Raw genomic sequence first — 17,933 nt, 5'->3', positions numbered from 1 at the left:
GATGTGCCTTGCTGTCTTCACCCACGGCGAGAAAAGGCTGCCATTCTGACATGTTGATTTCAGCGGCGAATATACCGGACTTATGTGTCAATGCTTTCTAATATTTAGCATTACTTTTTAAAAATTTTTTTTTTGGTGCGGACCAGTGAGGCGGCAATGTCGGCAAAATTGTAATGAGGCGGTGGCCCATACCAGCGAGGCGGCCCGCCTCGTCGGTCATATAGGAGGGGAAACACTGTTATTATTAACATTACTAAAATGCATTGGTCTACATTCTACATACAGTGGGTATAAAAAGTCTACACACCCCTATTCAAATGTGAATGTTTTTGTGATGTAAAGAAATGACACCAAGATAAATAATTTTACAACTTTTTCCACCTTCAATGTGACCTATAACCTGTACAATGCAATTGAAAAACAAACTGAAACCTTTAAAGGGAAAAAACAAAAAATAAACAGCTTAAAATTGCCTAGTTGCATAAATATGCACACCCTTAAATTAATACTTTGTTACAGCACTCAGTCTTTTTGGGTAGGAGTCTTTCAGCGTGGCACATCTTGATGTGGCAATATTTGCCCACTCTTTTTTGCAAAACCGCTCCAAATCTGACAGATTGCGAGGGCACCTCCTGTGCACAGACTGCTTCAGATCACCCCACAGATGTTCGATCAGATTCAGGTCTGGACTCTGGCTGAGCCATTCCAAAACCTCAGTCTTATTCTGGTGAAGTCATTCTTTCTTGATTTGGATGTGTGCTTTGGGTCATTGTCATGCTGAAAGATGAAGTTCCTCTTCATCTTCAGCTATCTAGCAGAAGTCTGAAGGTTTTGTGCCAACACTGACTGGTATTAGGAACTGTTCATAATTCCCTCCACCACGACTAAGACCCCAGTCCCAGCTGAAAAAAAAAAAAGCCCAAAAGCATGATGCTGCCACCACCATGCTTCACCATAGACATGTTGTTCTTTTGGTGATGAGCAGTGTTGTTTTTGCCCCAAATATACCTTTTGGAATCATGGCCATAAAGTTCAACCTTGGTTTCATTGGACCATAAAACATTTTCCCACATGTGTTTGGGAGCTTTCAGATGTGTTTTTGCAAAATGAAGCTGGGCCTGGATGTTTTTCTTCATAAGTCTTCCGTCGTGCCAACCTTCCCCATAGCCCAGACATATGAGGAAGGCAGCAGATTGATACCACATGTACTACACAGCCAGTACTTGCCAGAAATCCCTGCAGCTCCTCGAATGTTGCTGTCGACCCTGACCAGTTTTCTTTTTGTCTTATCAAATTTGGACAGACGTCCTGTTCTTGGTAATGTCACTGTTGTGCCATATTTTCACCACTTGAGGATGACTGTTTTCACTGTATTCCATGGTATATTTAATTCCTTGAAATTTTTTGTACCCTTCACCTGACTGATATCTTTGAACAATGAGATCCCTCTGATGCTTTGGAAGCTCTCTGCGGACCATGGCTTGTGCTAGAAGATGTGGCTACAAAAATGTCAGGAAAAGCCTACTAGAACAGCTAAACTTTATTTGGGGTTAATCAGAGGCACTTTAAATGGTGACAGGTATGTGCTGACACCAATTTAACATGAGTTTGAATGTAGCTGGTTAAATCTGAACACAGTCACATTCCCACTTATAAGTGGGTGTGCACACTTGTGCAATCTCATAATCTCAGTATATTTTTACTTCACCTCCCTGAAATGTTTCAATTTGTTTTTCAATTGCGCTGTACAGGTTATAGGTCACATTAAAGGTGGAAAAAGTTGTGAAGTTATTTATCTTGGTGTCATTTCTTTACATCGCAAAAACCTGGCATTTGAACAGGGGTGTGTAGACTTTTTATACCCACTGTAGGTACCTGATGTTTGTCATTTAACATCCAGAGGTTTATAGTCTGACACATACACAAACATCACTACACTTTAATGTGATCACCAGGACTTGTAGGCTGAACATTATCACTGATTAATGAGAGAATATTTCATGTCAACTTCTGTCCTCAGAACCTTAATACAGGTGAACTCCAACAGATGAGTTCTTCTTCTGCCTGACAAGTAATAAAACAGAAATCTTCTCAAACATCAGCAGTGTCTGATCAAACTGGTCTGATATTAGAGGAACATTTACTTCTGGCTTCAACAATTCAGTTCATTTTTTGAACACAGTCGAAAAACATTGCAAAAATACTTAAATATATTTAAGCATTTAATCTCCTTCAGTTTCCATGAACAGCATCCTGCTGGTCCAGATGCTGAAGATGGAGCTGCTGATGTTCTGTCTGTGGAGTATCCCAGCAGTCAGTGAGCATCTGGGTTTCTTCAGATGTCCTTAGAATAAAATATTACTTAAATGTTATTTTTAATGCACAGTAATAGTCACAAGAGTAGAACAAAGTTTTTTCTGTAGGTTATGAAGATAAAACAATAATTCAGAAGCACACAGTCAGCAACTGAGTATTAACAATATTATGTTATGAATATTAATTTTAACTTCTTTCAAGCCCATTTTTCTCTGAACAATAAAAAAATACACCATGAGCCCAAAGTGTGACCATTAGATAAATGTAAAACTACTTATATCCCCGTTTAACCGCTATAGAACCGTCAGAGTCAGCAGCAGATTTCAAAAAGTATTGTCGACATAAGGCTGCTCTCGGCGGCTACAGTGATCGCTGACCATCAGCTGACCACTGCTGTTGCTGTTGTCGTGGTTTTCTCTTAGATGTTCCGATGTTGAATAACACGTCCGGTGACACTGTTGCTTTTAATATGATTTTATTATAAAAAGACAGCTAGGCCCCATGGTTTGCCTGTGAAGGTTCACGGCCAATACCAACATGTCCCAGAATGATGGGTTAGTGGTCATTTTATACCCTTCTGGTGAAGGATATGATCTCAACATCTGACGACTTTGGTAAAAACAGGATGCACCCCTAAATCAACATAACACAGAGTTTATCTTCTAGGATAACAGAAGGCACTCACTGATATCGGTTCATGCATGGAAACCTAACATAACATATGGCTTCCCTTCAATGACACGTCACTTTACGATCCCCACGTCACTTTACGATCTCCCAGGCACAGAAGCCACTTTAACATAAACAGTCCCAAACCAAAACAGAAACGCACATCTCAAATCAGAGACTACCTACTTACATAGGGAAAAAGGAAATGTATGTTTTCCCACAAAACATACATCTGTATGTAGTATCTGACCAGTAGGTCAGATACTACAATAGACAAAACAGATTCCATTCTACTAACTTCTACTAACTTATTAAGTAATACATGTCAAAGATCAGATACTACACTGTTGCAGAAGCTTATAAGTAGAGGTTTAATTACAGCAACCACAAAGCCTTCAGTACACAGTCTGGTAAGAATCGTCAATAATAACATTGGAAAAAGCATCTTATCGTTTGTCTCAGTCCCTTGACTCACCAACATTAACACTGTCTCTGCTTTCTCTTCTGTGCATGCTGTCTAAAATGCTGCCTGTGTGTACAGGGTCAAGCTTTAATCGGTACCTTCAACTGTCTTTTTCTTTTACAGTGTGTAGAAGCTAAGAAGTACTGCTGGTATTTTGAAGGTGGATACCCCATCTATTTCATGTAAGTTCCACTCTTACAGCTTTAAACCAGGAACCTTAAATCACCACACAAAAACTTCATCCATAATCTTAATGTAGTTACTACAGTGAGATTTAAATTGTTGTTTTGAAACAACTACACTACAAAAAAACTACGCTGGATGTTATCATTAACCCTTTATGATTTCACCGCAGACCGGTGAAATCTTAAGTGACACCTCAGTCTAGTTATAATTGTTTATCCATCGCAGAAGCGACTTCCTGCTCACATCCCTGAGCATAATGCTATCTTCTAGGTCCACTTCATAGGTGACCAAAAGTACCTTACCCAATTTGTCTGCTTTTGTAACTGATTTTGCAGCATCATCAGCAGCTTTGTTACCCTGTGTCACCCTTGACGTAATGTTCATGAACCTTCTACTACATTGTGCAGGAATGCAAGAAGTGACAGAGCACAACAGGAAATTGCTCTTTTATCCTAATGTGAACCATTCACATCTGGCTCATTCAGACTCACTACCACCACACCACCTCTCTTTTGTAGGGCTGATACATTCCTTGCTGTATCATGTCAGGGGATGCACAAATGGCTACCAGCTGATTCTGGAGTCAAGATGTCAAAAGGAAAATGGAGAGTTAAATTTACTCTGCAACCACTTGTGTACTTTCACACTAATAACAGAGATGCTGTTTAGTGATGTAAAATTTCAGTCACAATTTGAACTCTGTCCACAAACACAGAAAGATATATGTACAAATGCTGAAGAAAACATCTGCTAACACTGACTTGTTTGTACAAAAATAATTTTATTTGAAAGAAAAACAGCATCGATCAGTCATAGATACCCGGGAGAATTCTCAGCCAATATGAATAATGCAGCTTGAATGACAGAAATGACTCACTTATTTATTGGTTCGTGTATGGAAAATTCTCTTAACATTTTTCATCAGTAACAGGTCCCCACTTTGTCCATATAAGGTGATGATGTCCCAGGCGCAGACACAGGGACCTCTTCTATCTAAACATTTCCAGTTTATGTAACCATAAACATTCCACATTCCATTACTATTGTATAAGTAACATATATTTCTGATTAGATACTATATATTTATAGTACTTATATAAATAAATGTGAAGACTATAATGAAATCAGATATTCAAAATGTGTATTTCTCAGCTCATTCCGACAACACATTAGCACCAATGGAAGTGCCGCTACCCAATGCAGACCCGTGTGTTGGCAGTTTTTCAACACTTTAATTTTTTTACAAACACCTTGGCCGTGCAGATGGTAAATGGCTTCTGGGCACTGTTTAGATCCTAATTTTTGTAGAATTAGTTTCACCGTTTTATCCACAAACTCCTTTCCATTTTCTGAGGATGTGCGATCTGGAAGTCCCCACCTGCTTATGACCTCACCACGCAAAAACTTAGCAACAGAGTGGAACATCCTTCCACTTGGTTGGACAAGCCTCAGGCCATCACAAAAATCTGTCCACTATGACTAGTATATTTAGCCTCCAACCAATTTTTCATATCAACGAAATCCACAACTAACTCACGCGTAGGATCTGAGTTGGAATGTAACTGGAGTTGTAATGGAACTATCACAGCTCTCCAAACATGAGAGCAATAGTACACCTATTTTAGACAATAGTACAGCTGCCTATGACATAATCAATTTTTTCAAGCAAGTACAGTGCCCAAAAACCATGCTCTTTGGTGATCTTTCTCCTAACTTCCCCTCTTGTGACGTGTGCTAATCCATGTGCTTCTTGAGTCATCAGACCTAGCAGGTCTGAGGATGTTATCGTCAACCCTTTATGATTTTGCTGTAGACCGGTGAAATCTTAAGTGGCACCTCCGTCTTGCCATAATTGTTTATCCATCGCAGAAGCGCCTTCCTGCATTGAGATCACATCTCTGAGCGTAAAGTTATCTTCTAGGTCCACTTCATCGGTGACCAAAAGTACCTTACCCAATTTGTCTGCTCTTGTAACTGATTTTCAATTCAATTCAATTCAATTTTATTGATATAGCGTCAATTACAGTCAAATTGTCTCAAGACGCTTTACAGAACCCATATGCCTGACCCCCAGAGCAAGCCCAAAGGCGACAGTGGCAAGGAAAACACCCTTTTAACAGGGAAAAAACCTCGAGCAGAACCCGGCTCTATATAGGGGGGAACCCATCTGCCTGCTGGCCGGGCGGGTTGAGAGGGACGGAGGAGGGCAAGGGGGAGGAATGGGAGGAGAGGGAGGGGTGGGAAAGCAAGGAAAGTACAACACACATTTGGATACATGCATGACAAGACATGTGACACAAATAAAGTATAAGCTGACATTGAAAACTGACTCATAGTTTACTCTTACGGCTCTGACATTAAATATACTACATATATAGCTAGCAGTAAAATTCAAACAGTATGTAGATTAGCATAACAAGTATAGTGAGGGCGATGCAGAGTTGACTGGTGGAAAAGGGGAGCTGGAAGCGGAGGGCTGGAGGAAGGCCAGGAGCAGCATCCCACAGTGGACATGGTGGAGACTGGACCAGTTGGTGGAACATCAACCGCAGATCTGAAGCATCCAGCTCTGGGACCAGGGACACTCAGAGAAATAACACAGGGGCAAACGGAGTGAATGTAATGCAGTAACGGTATACATATTCAGATCATGCTTTTGTATACAAAATCACTTCTAAATATCACTATCCTGGTTTAGATGAGCCTTTCACTGTCCAGAAGTACAAGGACGCAATAGGGAAGGCGTACCAGAGGATAACACTATACATATGCACTGCAGAGGATTTTGAAACCAAATCATCACTGTGTCCATACCATAGAACAGTGTATCCGCGGGGCAGTAAAAGGTAGTAAAAAGTAGTAAATGAAATGAGCTCAAATTAAGGCCAGTAAAAGGTAGTAAAAGGTAACAAATGCAGTTTCACTTGGTAGTATTTTTTTCATCACCTGTTTAATATATAATGACATTTCCATTGATTCTGGTTCGTTCGTTTAATTAATATATATATATATATATATATATGTATATATATATATGAAAAAAAGAAACATACGTGCGAGCAGTGGTCGCTCTGATCAGGTCTGATCTGCGCAAAACCGAGGACACGAGACGCGTAGTAGGAACGTAACAGAGCGCAGGACGGCGCATTTTAGAGCGACAAAACTCACCATGCTGAGAGCGTGGCCAACGCTGACAAAGTACTTTGTCAAATAATGGCTTACTCAGATTCTGAAGAGGAATATTTGCCCTCTGATGAAGATGTACAGTCGTCCAGTGAAACAGAAAGTGCCGCTGCGTCTGTGCGTAACGGCAGCGGGTCGGTGAGCCATGACAGCCACAAGCAGCACATGCTGGAGCCGATGCTTTGCTTCACCGGTCCGGGGTGACAGGAGGAGACGTGGTGGGTGTAGCTGGGGTGGTCAAAACACCGCTAATAATGAGAGGGATAGCGGGGGTTGAAAAGAAACGTGGAAATAGCAGCAGACGCTGGAGAAAATGCATTGATAATAACGGTGGAGGCTGCAGTGGCGTTCATGGCCCCGTCGTAAATGACGATGATGATGGCTGGGTTTGCTTGACAGATGAGGAAGAGTTTCACAAGTGGATCAGACATTTTGATGAGTCTGTTGGGTATCGTGGAGACAGAGATCTGACAAATTCTGAGCCAAACAATGCCAACCTGATCGATAAACATCAATAAAGTTATGTAATCCATATGTCCGCCGCCTGGTGACGTCATAATATGCAAATTAGATGAGTGAATTTACTCCGATCACAAACGTTGGGTCATACTGATGATTTTTCTCATTTACAGTTTGCCTTTATCTCTAACCATTTTCAAGTTACAACCTTTTGAAAAAATGATACCAAGACTGAACATTTTACTGAAAAAAGTCTGGCGCCTAAAGGGTTAAGACTCCTCTCTTAAGATGGAAATGTAATGTAATTTATATTTTGGAGCATGTTCACTCTGCCATTTGATGTTGGTGCTGTTGATGTTATTTAATATTACTTTACTTTGATGTTGGTTTTAGATGCAAAATGTTTTCCCTAGCCTAGCCGCGCTAGACAACCCACGGCAACGAATTTAATTCTCTGCCAGGGTGGGTCTAGTTATCCTCCATAAGGCTTGAGGTTGGATGCTCCTAAAACTGGCCGGACGAATCACCATGAAGTGTAGAGTCAGAAGGCGGGCGTAAATAAGTGACGGCAGAGGCGCGACGATTCTGACAGAAACAACCAGAAAAAACTAGCCTAGCCGCTCTAGACAACCCACGGCAACGAATTTAATTCTCTGCCAGGGTCGACAACAAAAACGACAACAGTCGCTGAGCTCCATTAGCACCGACTCTGAATAATCTTTCTAACATGTCTGTAATATACTTGAGCTTCACCCATTGACTGTATAAATAAGGCTTCACCGAACTACCGCATCCTCTGATTTCCGGCGCTCTAGGAGCCTATTCGTTGCGCTGATTGGTTGTATACCTACCCAATTGCTGCAGAGTGATGTGATAGACAACCTTTTAGCCCGCCTCCCTCCCTGTCGAGCGTGCCTAGACCCTTGTGTCTTCAGAGCATGGGTCTAGTGCGGCTAGGCTATGTTTTCCCAGCTCTCTTTTCAAAATTGGTTGAATCCATTTCTGAAATATGCATTTTGTGGATAAACTAGCAAAATTGCAATAAAAATTGCCTCATAAAATTCAAAAGTCATTGCATTTTGTTTATATCCTTTGAAAAAACAAATATCCTATTTCATCTGGAAGCAGGTTTGAATATTCGTGACATGTCTGTCTGATGTCTTGGTCAAAACAGGGTGCACTTATTTTCAAGTGTTTTGTCCCCAAGCAGTGTTTTGCTATACAATCCTTTACTTTAAATTGAAATGTTATCATAAAATGGTCAGAAAGAAGAGGGTTCTGGGGAAATACTGTTAACTCTTCAATTTCTATGCCATAAGTCAGGACAAGGTCAAGAGTGTGATTAAAACTGAGTTGGTTTATTTACATGTTGAGAAAACCCAATTGAGTCTAATATTGAATTAAAAGCTGTTGTAAGGCTGTCGCTGTCTATGTCAACATGAATGTTAAAGTCACCCGCAATAATAACTTTGTCTGAACTGAGCACTAATTCAGATAAAAAGTCTGAGAATTGAGATAAAAACTCAGAATAAGGAGCAGGAGGACGATATATAACAACAAATAAAACTGGTTTCTGACACGTCCCCACCGTCTGACGCCTATGGTTACTATTACTTTTGTATATTTTTGATTTGTTTAATTTATTGAATTTTGGTGGTCGGGGGACAGACACAGTCTCAATAAAGCTAACTGAATTACTGGAGGGTGACAGCTGTGAGGAAACTGCAGAGAGGTGTGTAAGACTACAACTCTGCATCCTGGTCTTAACTCTGGGTTGTCATGCTTTAGGAGTACTAATAAAAGCAGCCATATTCCTAGAAATGAGAGCTGGACCAGCCAAAGTGGGATGGATGCCATCTCTCCTAATCAGACCAGGTTTTCCCGAAAAAGAGCTCCAATTATCTATAAGGCCCACGTTGTTTGATGGACACCACATAGACAACCAGCGGCGAAACGACGACATGCGGCTAAACATGTCATCGCTGGTCAGATCAGGCAAGGGTCCAGAGAAAACTATGGAGTCCGACATGGTTTTGGCGAAAGTACACACCGATGCTACGCTAATTTTGGTGACCTCCGATTGGCGTAACCGTGTGTCGTTACCGCCGACGTGTATAATAATCTTACTATATTTACGATTATCTTTAGCCAGCAGTTTCAAATTTGCTTCTGTGTCGCCCACTCTGGCCCCTGGGAGGCATTTAACTATGGTCGCTGGTGTCACTAGCTTCACGTTTCTGACTATGGAGCTGCCAATGATCAGAGTTGGTTTCTCAGCGGGTGTGTCGCTGAGCGGGGAAAAAACGATTAGAAACATGAAGCGGTTTGTGGTGGGCCGGGACAGCGGGCTTGAGCTTAGGACTATGTATCCTACGAACTGTCACCCAGCCATCCTGGCTTCCCGGCTGCTCGGGAGCTGCTAAGGGACAGCTAACAGATGCTACACTAGCAGCTAAGCTATTGCGGTCTGCACCAGCAAAGGGGGCCTGGCTAGCCACTAGCAGGCTAGCTGCTAGTGGGTTATTTTCCATTGTGCGGAGCCGCGATTCCAATTTGGCGAGTCTCGCCTCCAGAGCTACAAAAAGGCTGCACTTATTACAAATATTAACATAACATAATAAATGACAGCCATTTTGTGTGTCACGCAGGAAATAGCAATAGCTAAGTAGCTATTGCTATTTCTTTAGAATTCATCACCGCATGCAACAATTTCATTATCTGGGCATGATGCTGTATAGGAGAACCATCCATTTTGTTAAACCCTCAATTTTTCCACACTGATCCAAAGAAATCACAAATGTTATGTGCATACGCTGAATCTGTCTATATCATCACCCGCTTGACTTCTGCCAACAGACATGTTTCAGTTAGCCCTACAAGTTCAGCAAGCTGTGCGGATGCAGGTTGTGGTACTTCCACTTTCTCAACAACAAATTCAGTTCCCTGAACTTTCACTACTGCATAGCCAGCACTCAACTTGTCTCATACTCAATAACAATGCTCATTTCACTTAAAAAAGCTTCAGATACTCCAAAAAAAAGTCATACGCGCCTTAACATGGTCGGTATTTAACTCCCCCACAAAAACAATCTTCCATCGCCACAATCTCCTGAGGCTCAGTGAATACAACTACTTTCAGAATGCTTGTATAATGTTCCAGACTGTCCACAAATTAAATAGTAAACTATGTCACCTCATCCCAATCTGTGCTCCTACGCACACTTACACCACCAGGAATAAAAACCTAATCACTGGGAAAAAGAGAAGACTAAAATGTGCAAGTTTTAGCATCGTGTGCAGAGGACCACAGATCTGGAATGAGCTTGATGAACAATTAAAAAAGTCACATTCTGTTTCCATATTCAAGAAAAAACTAAAAACTCAACTACTAGAAATGTATGTTTAATGTGCTGATTGGAAATTGTATTAACACCTGAACCTTGCTTGCACGTGTTAACTCCTCCTTGTTAAAACTACTATTTGGTACTTCTAATTGAATTCAACGTAACCTGAACATTGAGATTGTCTATTGTTTATTTGTATGTAAATTATTTGTTTGTATGTCATCCATAATTATATGGATATATGGCCAATATCCTATATTCATGGTAAACTGGGCCCCCTATTTAAAAGCTTTAAATAGTTTCTTTGGGGTGACCCTTTTCACACATCTGCCTGTGTAAAATATTGGAAACAAAAATATGTGTTGTATACACCATGTATTGTATTGTTTTGATGTGTGAATAAAACTAAACTAAACTAAAACTAAACATTCTCCAGGTCCACCTCATGCAATGGAAGGGCTTGCAAATCTGACTTGAGCCTCAAGTATTTCTCTGCTTCCTGAACACAATGTGTCATCCGCACAGTTTGTGGTTGTCCATGTCCTTGAGCTGGGACTATAATCATTTTGAGCCTCTAATACTCACTTCTCCAGATAGCAAGGTCTTCCTTTATCAGTGCAAAAAAAAAAAATAGCCTCCTCTGCTTCAGCCATAATCATATGGGGACATTATTGTAGCAAAACTATTTGTCAATGCGTATGTAGAGTTGTCTGTCTGTATCTCAATCCGGGTGTCTGAAGTGAGATTTGTCAATCTGTAGAAGAATTTGACAATGTGAACTGAAATCTGCAATCGTTTCAAAATTTGTGTCTATAATTAGGTTTTCAAAAGTGTAAAAAATCTGTTAATCTGTATTAAAATTTGTACATGTAATAATATTTGTCAATGCGTACAAAGAGTTGTCAATGCATACATATTCATAGTTGAAAAGTCTCCGTGTTCGACTACATAAGTGCTTGAAATTCAGACAAATCACTAGTTACGAGTCAAGTGGCTTCACAAGCTGTCACAAGGCTGTCTTTTTACACATGACTACACTTTTATTGCACTGCAACAAAAGAGATTCGTATCTGAAATATCAGGGTTTCTTTTCCCTGAGCTAAGGCTCACAGGCTCGTTCATGATGGCACCATTCCGCTCTGCTGCTCTGTATGTCAGTCAGTCCCTCCACGAATTTGTGATGTTGCGATCATGCAAATTTACGCAAATTCAACTAATCTCCGCGAATTCTGCACGGCCTTGCAATTTTGTCCAATCACCGGAACTTTCCCGCAATTTTGGCCAGCCTCCCGTGAGTTACACCAATCATAGCAGTCCCCAGCGCAAACATATTGCACATACGTCACCGAATTCACTTCCTTGTTTTTGGTTTGAAGATGCAGACATGTGCGATACTAATGTGTCTTAGCTATCAACAAAAATTACTGCTGAAGACTGCAAAACAATTAATTCCCTGATGTTTTTCACCAAAGTGGAAGCAAACTGTTTTTAGACCTGTGGAATACAAAAAAGAAAATTAAAAATCATTGATTGAGAAACACTTTTCTACCATGAAACAGGGGGATGACTGAAATGAGCAGACCGCAGACAAGACAAATCACTCTGATGGAAACTGTTGCATCCAGATCTGTTGGAGCTCTGAAAGAATGAAGGTGAGTTATATTCATGACTCCACCAAGGAACGCAGCGGAGTTATGTGACGATCGGCATACATGAATTCTTCCTGTTTTTGATAAATGTTGATACTCAAAGCAGACTATGGATTTGGATGAAATTTTCATGGAAGGTCAGAAATGACACAAGGACCAAGTGATTCGATTTTGGCAGTGATGCAGCTTATAGTTTGGATCCACGGATTTTTTAAGGATTTCCCATTGAGATAGTAGCACGGCATCTGATTGCGGCACGGTAACCATGGCAACAAGTCAACGCTACCTCAGCGGCTTGCAGACGATCACATCATTGCGATCCTATTACAAATCCACCACCATGGATGTATCGGAAATGATACAAGGATACAAGGACCATCAATTCCCGCTGCCTGCTACATATTTTGTCACGTGATTCGGTATGTACACATGCATAACATACACCTGTGTTCAGCGCAAGGTCAGGTAATGAACAGTCTTGGTGAAGTACTGCGGTCTCTAAACGCTTTTCATGTTAATTGACGTGACAAACTGTGAGTGTGTGTGTGTGGCAGGAAGTGAAAATAATTTTTTAGGCCACTAACAGATATGTCCAAATGTGATTCATTCAATAGCAAATTATCATTTTGTGCCTTAAATCTACTAACCACTTCATGTTAAACCAGTATATTGGCTGCTGCTAATTTCCCACCATGGTTTACCAGCTTTTGTATAAATGGGTTGGAGCGTTAAATAATAAATTTCGAAATAAATGTTGTCAATTACCATGTTGAAACATGTTCTAAAAGCTGAAAAAATGCAACTTTTTTGCAATTGTCACTGTCTCCTGCAATTTCATCGCAACAAATACGCTTAAAACATTGCAACTTACATCGCAATTTTTTTTATAAAGCTGCCACGAATTCAGGCATTTTTGGCCATAACAATCTTGAAAAATACCTGCGAAATCCTGGAAGAAATGGTCATATGGACATAGCAACTGGCTCCAAAGCAGTGGTGTAGTCTAGTTTATTCCAGTGGGTATACTCAGGGGTGAAAGTAGTTTTAAATTCTTGCCGCTACTATTACCAAAACCCTCGTCTCGCTCTAACTTCATGCATTTTAAAATAGAAAAGTTAAGAGACAAACAAATAAAAACATTAATATTTTACTGTAGGCCAATGGAATAAGGTAGGAATAACACTTGAAAATATGGTAAACTTTTTGCTTTAATTGAAACACTGATAAACATCCAGAATACAAGGCTCTAAGAACAGATATGAGGTCACGAGCAAACACTCAAAATGGAACTAAACATCAAAACACATCACCTAAAATATTTTCCACAGAGGCCTAAAGCAGTTATAGTAGTAGTAGTAGTTAGTTTCTGATTTTCTGTGGTAACCCTTCCTTCAGTGTCCCTGCCTTTTCATTTAATCAAAGAGATTATTTTCCTCTGCATTATTGCTTTGACAAAAAAAACTTGACTGTTTTGTAGAGCTTCTCTCTGTTTTTATTTTAAATATGCATCTGTCGATGATAACCGCTGTAAATCCAGTATAAAGTTTTTCAGCCAATCACAAGAACGTGTGGAATTTCAGGTGTAATTTATTGTTCACCCCGTCCTGGCGCAAGCGGCGCTTGTTGACGTCTATTGACGAGTTGTGGGAAATGTCCCAGTGCAATACATCAAGCACACCTACTTGCTATTGGCTCCTATTGGCCATAGCAGTCGCTGTGTTACGGAAAGTAGACACACATGTGCACTCACGTACTGTTGAGTGAACGGTCGATAGCAGGCAGTCGGGCAGCGTACCCATAGATACCGGTGGAAGAGCGGCGTACCACCACCGGATCTTTTCCCGGTACTGCGTACCGCCACCAGATCTTTTGCCGGTACGCAGTACCGGACCATTCTGGCTTACTTTCACCCCAATATTTATTAATAAATAATTTTTGATATAAGTGTATATCTTAAAATGAAATGCAGAACTTAAAAAAATAATGACTAAACAACCTGAACCAACGTGTATATATATATCTTTAATAAGCTCAACCCAAATCTCAAAAATGTAAACAATTGAACCTTTTTACATTTTTTTCTGTCTCATATCAGTCCTCTTACATTCCCTGTTGCTTAATGGGAGAATTGAGCTGCTGCTTGCCCTGCCAGTATTCTGAATTGTGGTCTGAATGGTGTCGGGGCCATTCTCAAAAGCACTATATTGGATAACGTTGCTTTTTATGCCGACAAATCGGTAAAGAAAGGATTGTTTTACCTTGCTTACATGTTTCAGCTGCATCTGCAGTCTTCTTCAGAGTGTCATCTGCTGACGTGTCCGGCAGCTATTAGCCCACCCAAGAGACAAAATAGAACCAGACAAGAAATGCAATATCATTTCTGAAATTCCGTGCGAATCATGCAAGAAAACATACATTGGAGAAACCGGCAGATCATTCAACACAAGATGAAGAGAACACCAGACAGAATGCGAAAAGAAAACAACTGGACAACTCACAAGAACACAAAAAGAAGAAGCCGATCAAGAAAACAAGAAATCAGCTATCACGGATCACTGCAAAAGAAAAGGGGAGAACATCGGAGACCAACAAACATAAATAAGGCCTTCGAGATCAGGAAGCGGGCGAGCTGCTCCATGAACCGGGACGAGGGGGCCTACACTCTCTCGCATACCTGGGACTCCATCCTCCAGAGACCACCGGACGGCAGGGGGCGTGGCCGGTCTGACAGAATGTCTGTTAGACCGTTCACCTGATAAAAAGGACATGTCAGAACACATCAGATGACACTCTGAGGAAGACTGCAGATGCAGTTTAAACATGTCAGCAAGGTAAAACCATCCTTTCTTTACTGATTTGTTGGTATAAAAAGCAATATTATCCTATTATAATAAACGACAAAATAAACATCATTCAGCTATACACTATATTTCCAAAAGTATTCGCTCACCCATGCAAATAATCAGAATCAGATGTTCCAATCACTTCCATGGCCACAGGTGTACAAAATCAAGCACCTAGGCATGCACTGCTTTTACAAACATTTGTGAATTTGTGAAAGAATGAATCGCTCTCAGGAGCGATGTAAATTCCAGCGTGGAACTGTGATAGGATGCCACCTGTACAACAAATCCAGTCATGACATGGTAAGCCACACTCCTTGAGAAAATGTCACTTGTTCAGGAGTAAAACTTTACAGGAAAGAAAAGCTCTTCTGAAAGACAAACACATATGTATTAGATGCTGTTCTTCCATCCATCATATGGCCAAAGACTGTGTTAAGACAGTGCAATGTAAAGAATGTGGCAGTGAAAGTCATCCCACTGCTTTGCATCCAGTGCCACTAACATTAAGCTCAGAAAACTTTGCCGCCCTTAGGGGTCTCGCTCTCGCCCTGTCAAAATTGGGAAATCTTGAGATTTTTCTCCCACTGAACTTGGCTTACTCTTTTGCCTCGACATTTTTTCAACTGTCAGGAACGAAATGGCTGATTCTGTGAAAAAAAATTCCTCGAGTGGTACCTCCACTCCACTAATGAGCTCGACGCCATTACCAATTCCCTGATGGAGAAACAACGTCAATTTTTTGAACCTCGGTTTGCTCAGCTGCACGAGATGGGCAAAAGCACGGATAGCAAGTTGGATGCAACCAAAGCAGATTGAGTGTCACTTTCAGGTGGTATGACTTTGCTTAAGGCTGACTTTTCTACACTTCAGAGTGCTGTGGATGACAACTCAAAGGTGGTTGCTGAGCGCAACTATAAAATCTCTTGAACTTAAGCTAGCGGACATGGAGGACAGGAGCAGGCGGTGCAACATCCATGTTATCGGCCTAAAAGAGGGATCTGAGGGCTCAAATGCAGTGCAGTATTTGACACAATCACTTTCTAAGTGGTTTCTGTCCCTTTGGTCCGAGCCGATTGAGATAATGCGGGCTCACCACATCTACATGGGACGTGTCGCCAGGGACAGAGCCCGCTCCCTTATTTTCAACACTCTTCATTACACGACTCGCCAGGCTATTCTCCGAGCTGCGAAGAAGGACCCAGTTACCGGATGGCAAGAGGGTGAGATTTGCAGCGGACTACAGCAACCACACAGTCAAGCGCCATGAAGGTTTTGCATAGGCAATGGACACAGCGCAGAACAGGGGAATTGAGTTTTTTCTGCTGTATCCAGACATGTTGAAAATCAAGAACGGGACTGACTACCTGATTTTCAACCACCCCGCAGACGCAGAGGATTCTCTCCGCTCCCTGCCGGAAAAGGAGGAGGGGATTCCTCCGTCCCCGACATCACAGCGGAGTAATCTCGCTTGTATTTCGAATTGAACTCTTCAGACTCTGATTCAAGCCAGTGATCCCATATTGAAGCTACGGTCAGGACGGAAGTTTATTATCTCTGGCCTTTTTGTATCAGACAGTAAGCTTTTGAATGAGGTTTGGATCGTGAAGTTATTGTGAATAAGGTAAAGCACATTTCATTGTTTTTCATTCTGGTTATCGGTGGACAAACAACTTATATTTGCAATATGGCAATCTGTTTCCAGTGTTATCTGATATTATTATGCCTGTAGTAATTCAAGTACAGCCGTTAACTCTTGTCTATTTGTTCTATTTTACTTAATAGCACACAACTTGGCTGGTACTTGTTTTAGATCCCAGAATATGTCGGATCACATAGTATTAAAAAGTAGTGGGAGAAAAGAATAATTCCATTTCTTATTTACAACAATGAGAGTGGGGTGGGTTGATGTTTGACCTACTGCTGCCCTTTTTCCATTTTAGGTCACGGAATCAAGTATAAGGTCAATGGGGTTTTTTTTTGTTTTTTTAGAGTGTGTTCAGGATCTTTGGGGGTTGTAGTGGTTAGTCCCGTCTGGGCTACCTGGTTGATCCTGCCAGTAGCATATGCTTGTCTCAAAGATTAAGCCATGCAAGTGTAAGTACACACGGCCGGTACAGTGAAACTGCGAATGGCTAATTAATTTTGGTTGGGGAGGGAAGGACCTGAGTGGGCTGAGACAATTACTAGTTTTCGTGTCTGATGGTCGCAGGTACTGTATTAATGTATTGCACAATGCTTTTGAGTGAAACAAATGCGTCACAACTATGTCAGCACTGAATATTCGGAGTTAGAATACGGATGGCTTGAACACACCTCATAAAAGAATCAGCATGTTAAAATTACTGCACAGTAAGAAAACTGACATTGCCTTACTACAGGAGATGCATCTTTTGATGATAGCAGTCAGGCTATATTTACAGGAAAGAAAAGCTCTTCTGAAAGACAAACACATATGTTCTTCTTAATCTTCTACAAGGACCAGGGGTGTAGCAGTGGTTGTCAGACGCAAACTTAATATCAAAATCCATGATACATGGTCAAATAAAGAGGGAAGACTGGCAATAGCCAAGGTTCAAATTAATGGTAAGAAAATCGCCTTCTTGTCTGCATATCCACTAAATTGTTTTGACAAGAATTTTTACAGTTACCTAACAAATATCATGCTGGACCTATCTGGTTATGTATTCATAGTGGGGGGAGACTTTAATGCTGTTTGGGATTCATTAGAGGACAGAACGAGTAGATCTGAAACAAGGGAACAAGGACTGGCGTCCTCAGCCCTACGGGCCTGGACTAATAGTATGGAGCTCATAGATCT

The 17,933-nt window shown here is 41.0% G+C and overlaps 1 protein-coding gene and 1 long non-coding RNA gene across 4 annotated transcripts in view; one reads left to right on the top strand and one right to left on the bottom strand.

Annotated features, from left to right (window-relative positions):
• Nucleotides 1-17,933, top strand: part of vopp1b (VOPP1 WW domain binding protein b) — a 60,127-nt gene that overhangs the window by 25,660 nt on the left and 16,534 nt on the right. For all 3 annotated transcript variants that reach the window (XM_022208057.2, XM_022208056.2, XM_051940824.1), the window contains exon 2: nt 3,572-3,630. In XM_022208057.2, the coding sequence (XP_022063749.1) occupies nt 3,572-3,630 (59 nt within the window). The remainder of the gene's footprint in view (nt 1-3,571; nt 3,631-17,933) is intronic.
• On the bottom strand, nt 14,272-17,315 carry LOC127531425 (uncharacterized). The gene is made up of 2 exons (XR_007938553.1): nt 14,944-17,315; nt 14,272-14,594 (listed from the first exon to the last, which is right to left on the bottom strand). It is a non-coding gene; the product is annotated as an uncharacterized LOC127531425 (long non-coding RNA).

Source organism: Acanthochromis polyacanthus, chromosome 20, assembly GCF_021347895.1.
Source record: "Acanthochromis polyacanthus isolate Apoly-LR-REF ecotype Palm Island chromosome 20, KAUST_Apoly_ChrSc, whole genome shotgun sequence".
NCBI classification, from domain to species: domain Eukaryota; kingdom Metazoa; phylum Chordata; class Actinopteri; family Pomacentridae; genus Acanthochromis; species Acanthochromis polyacanthus.
This window is presented reverse-complemented; position numbering and strand designations above follow the sequence as displayed.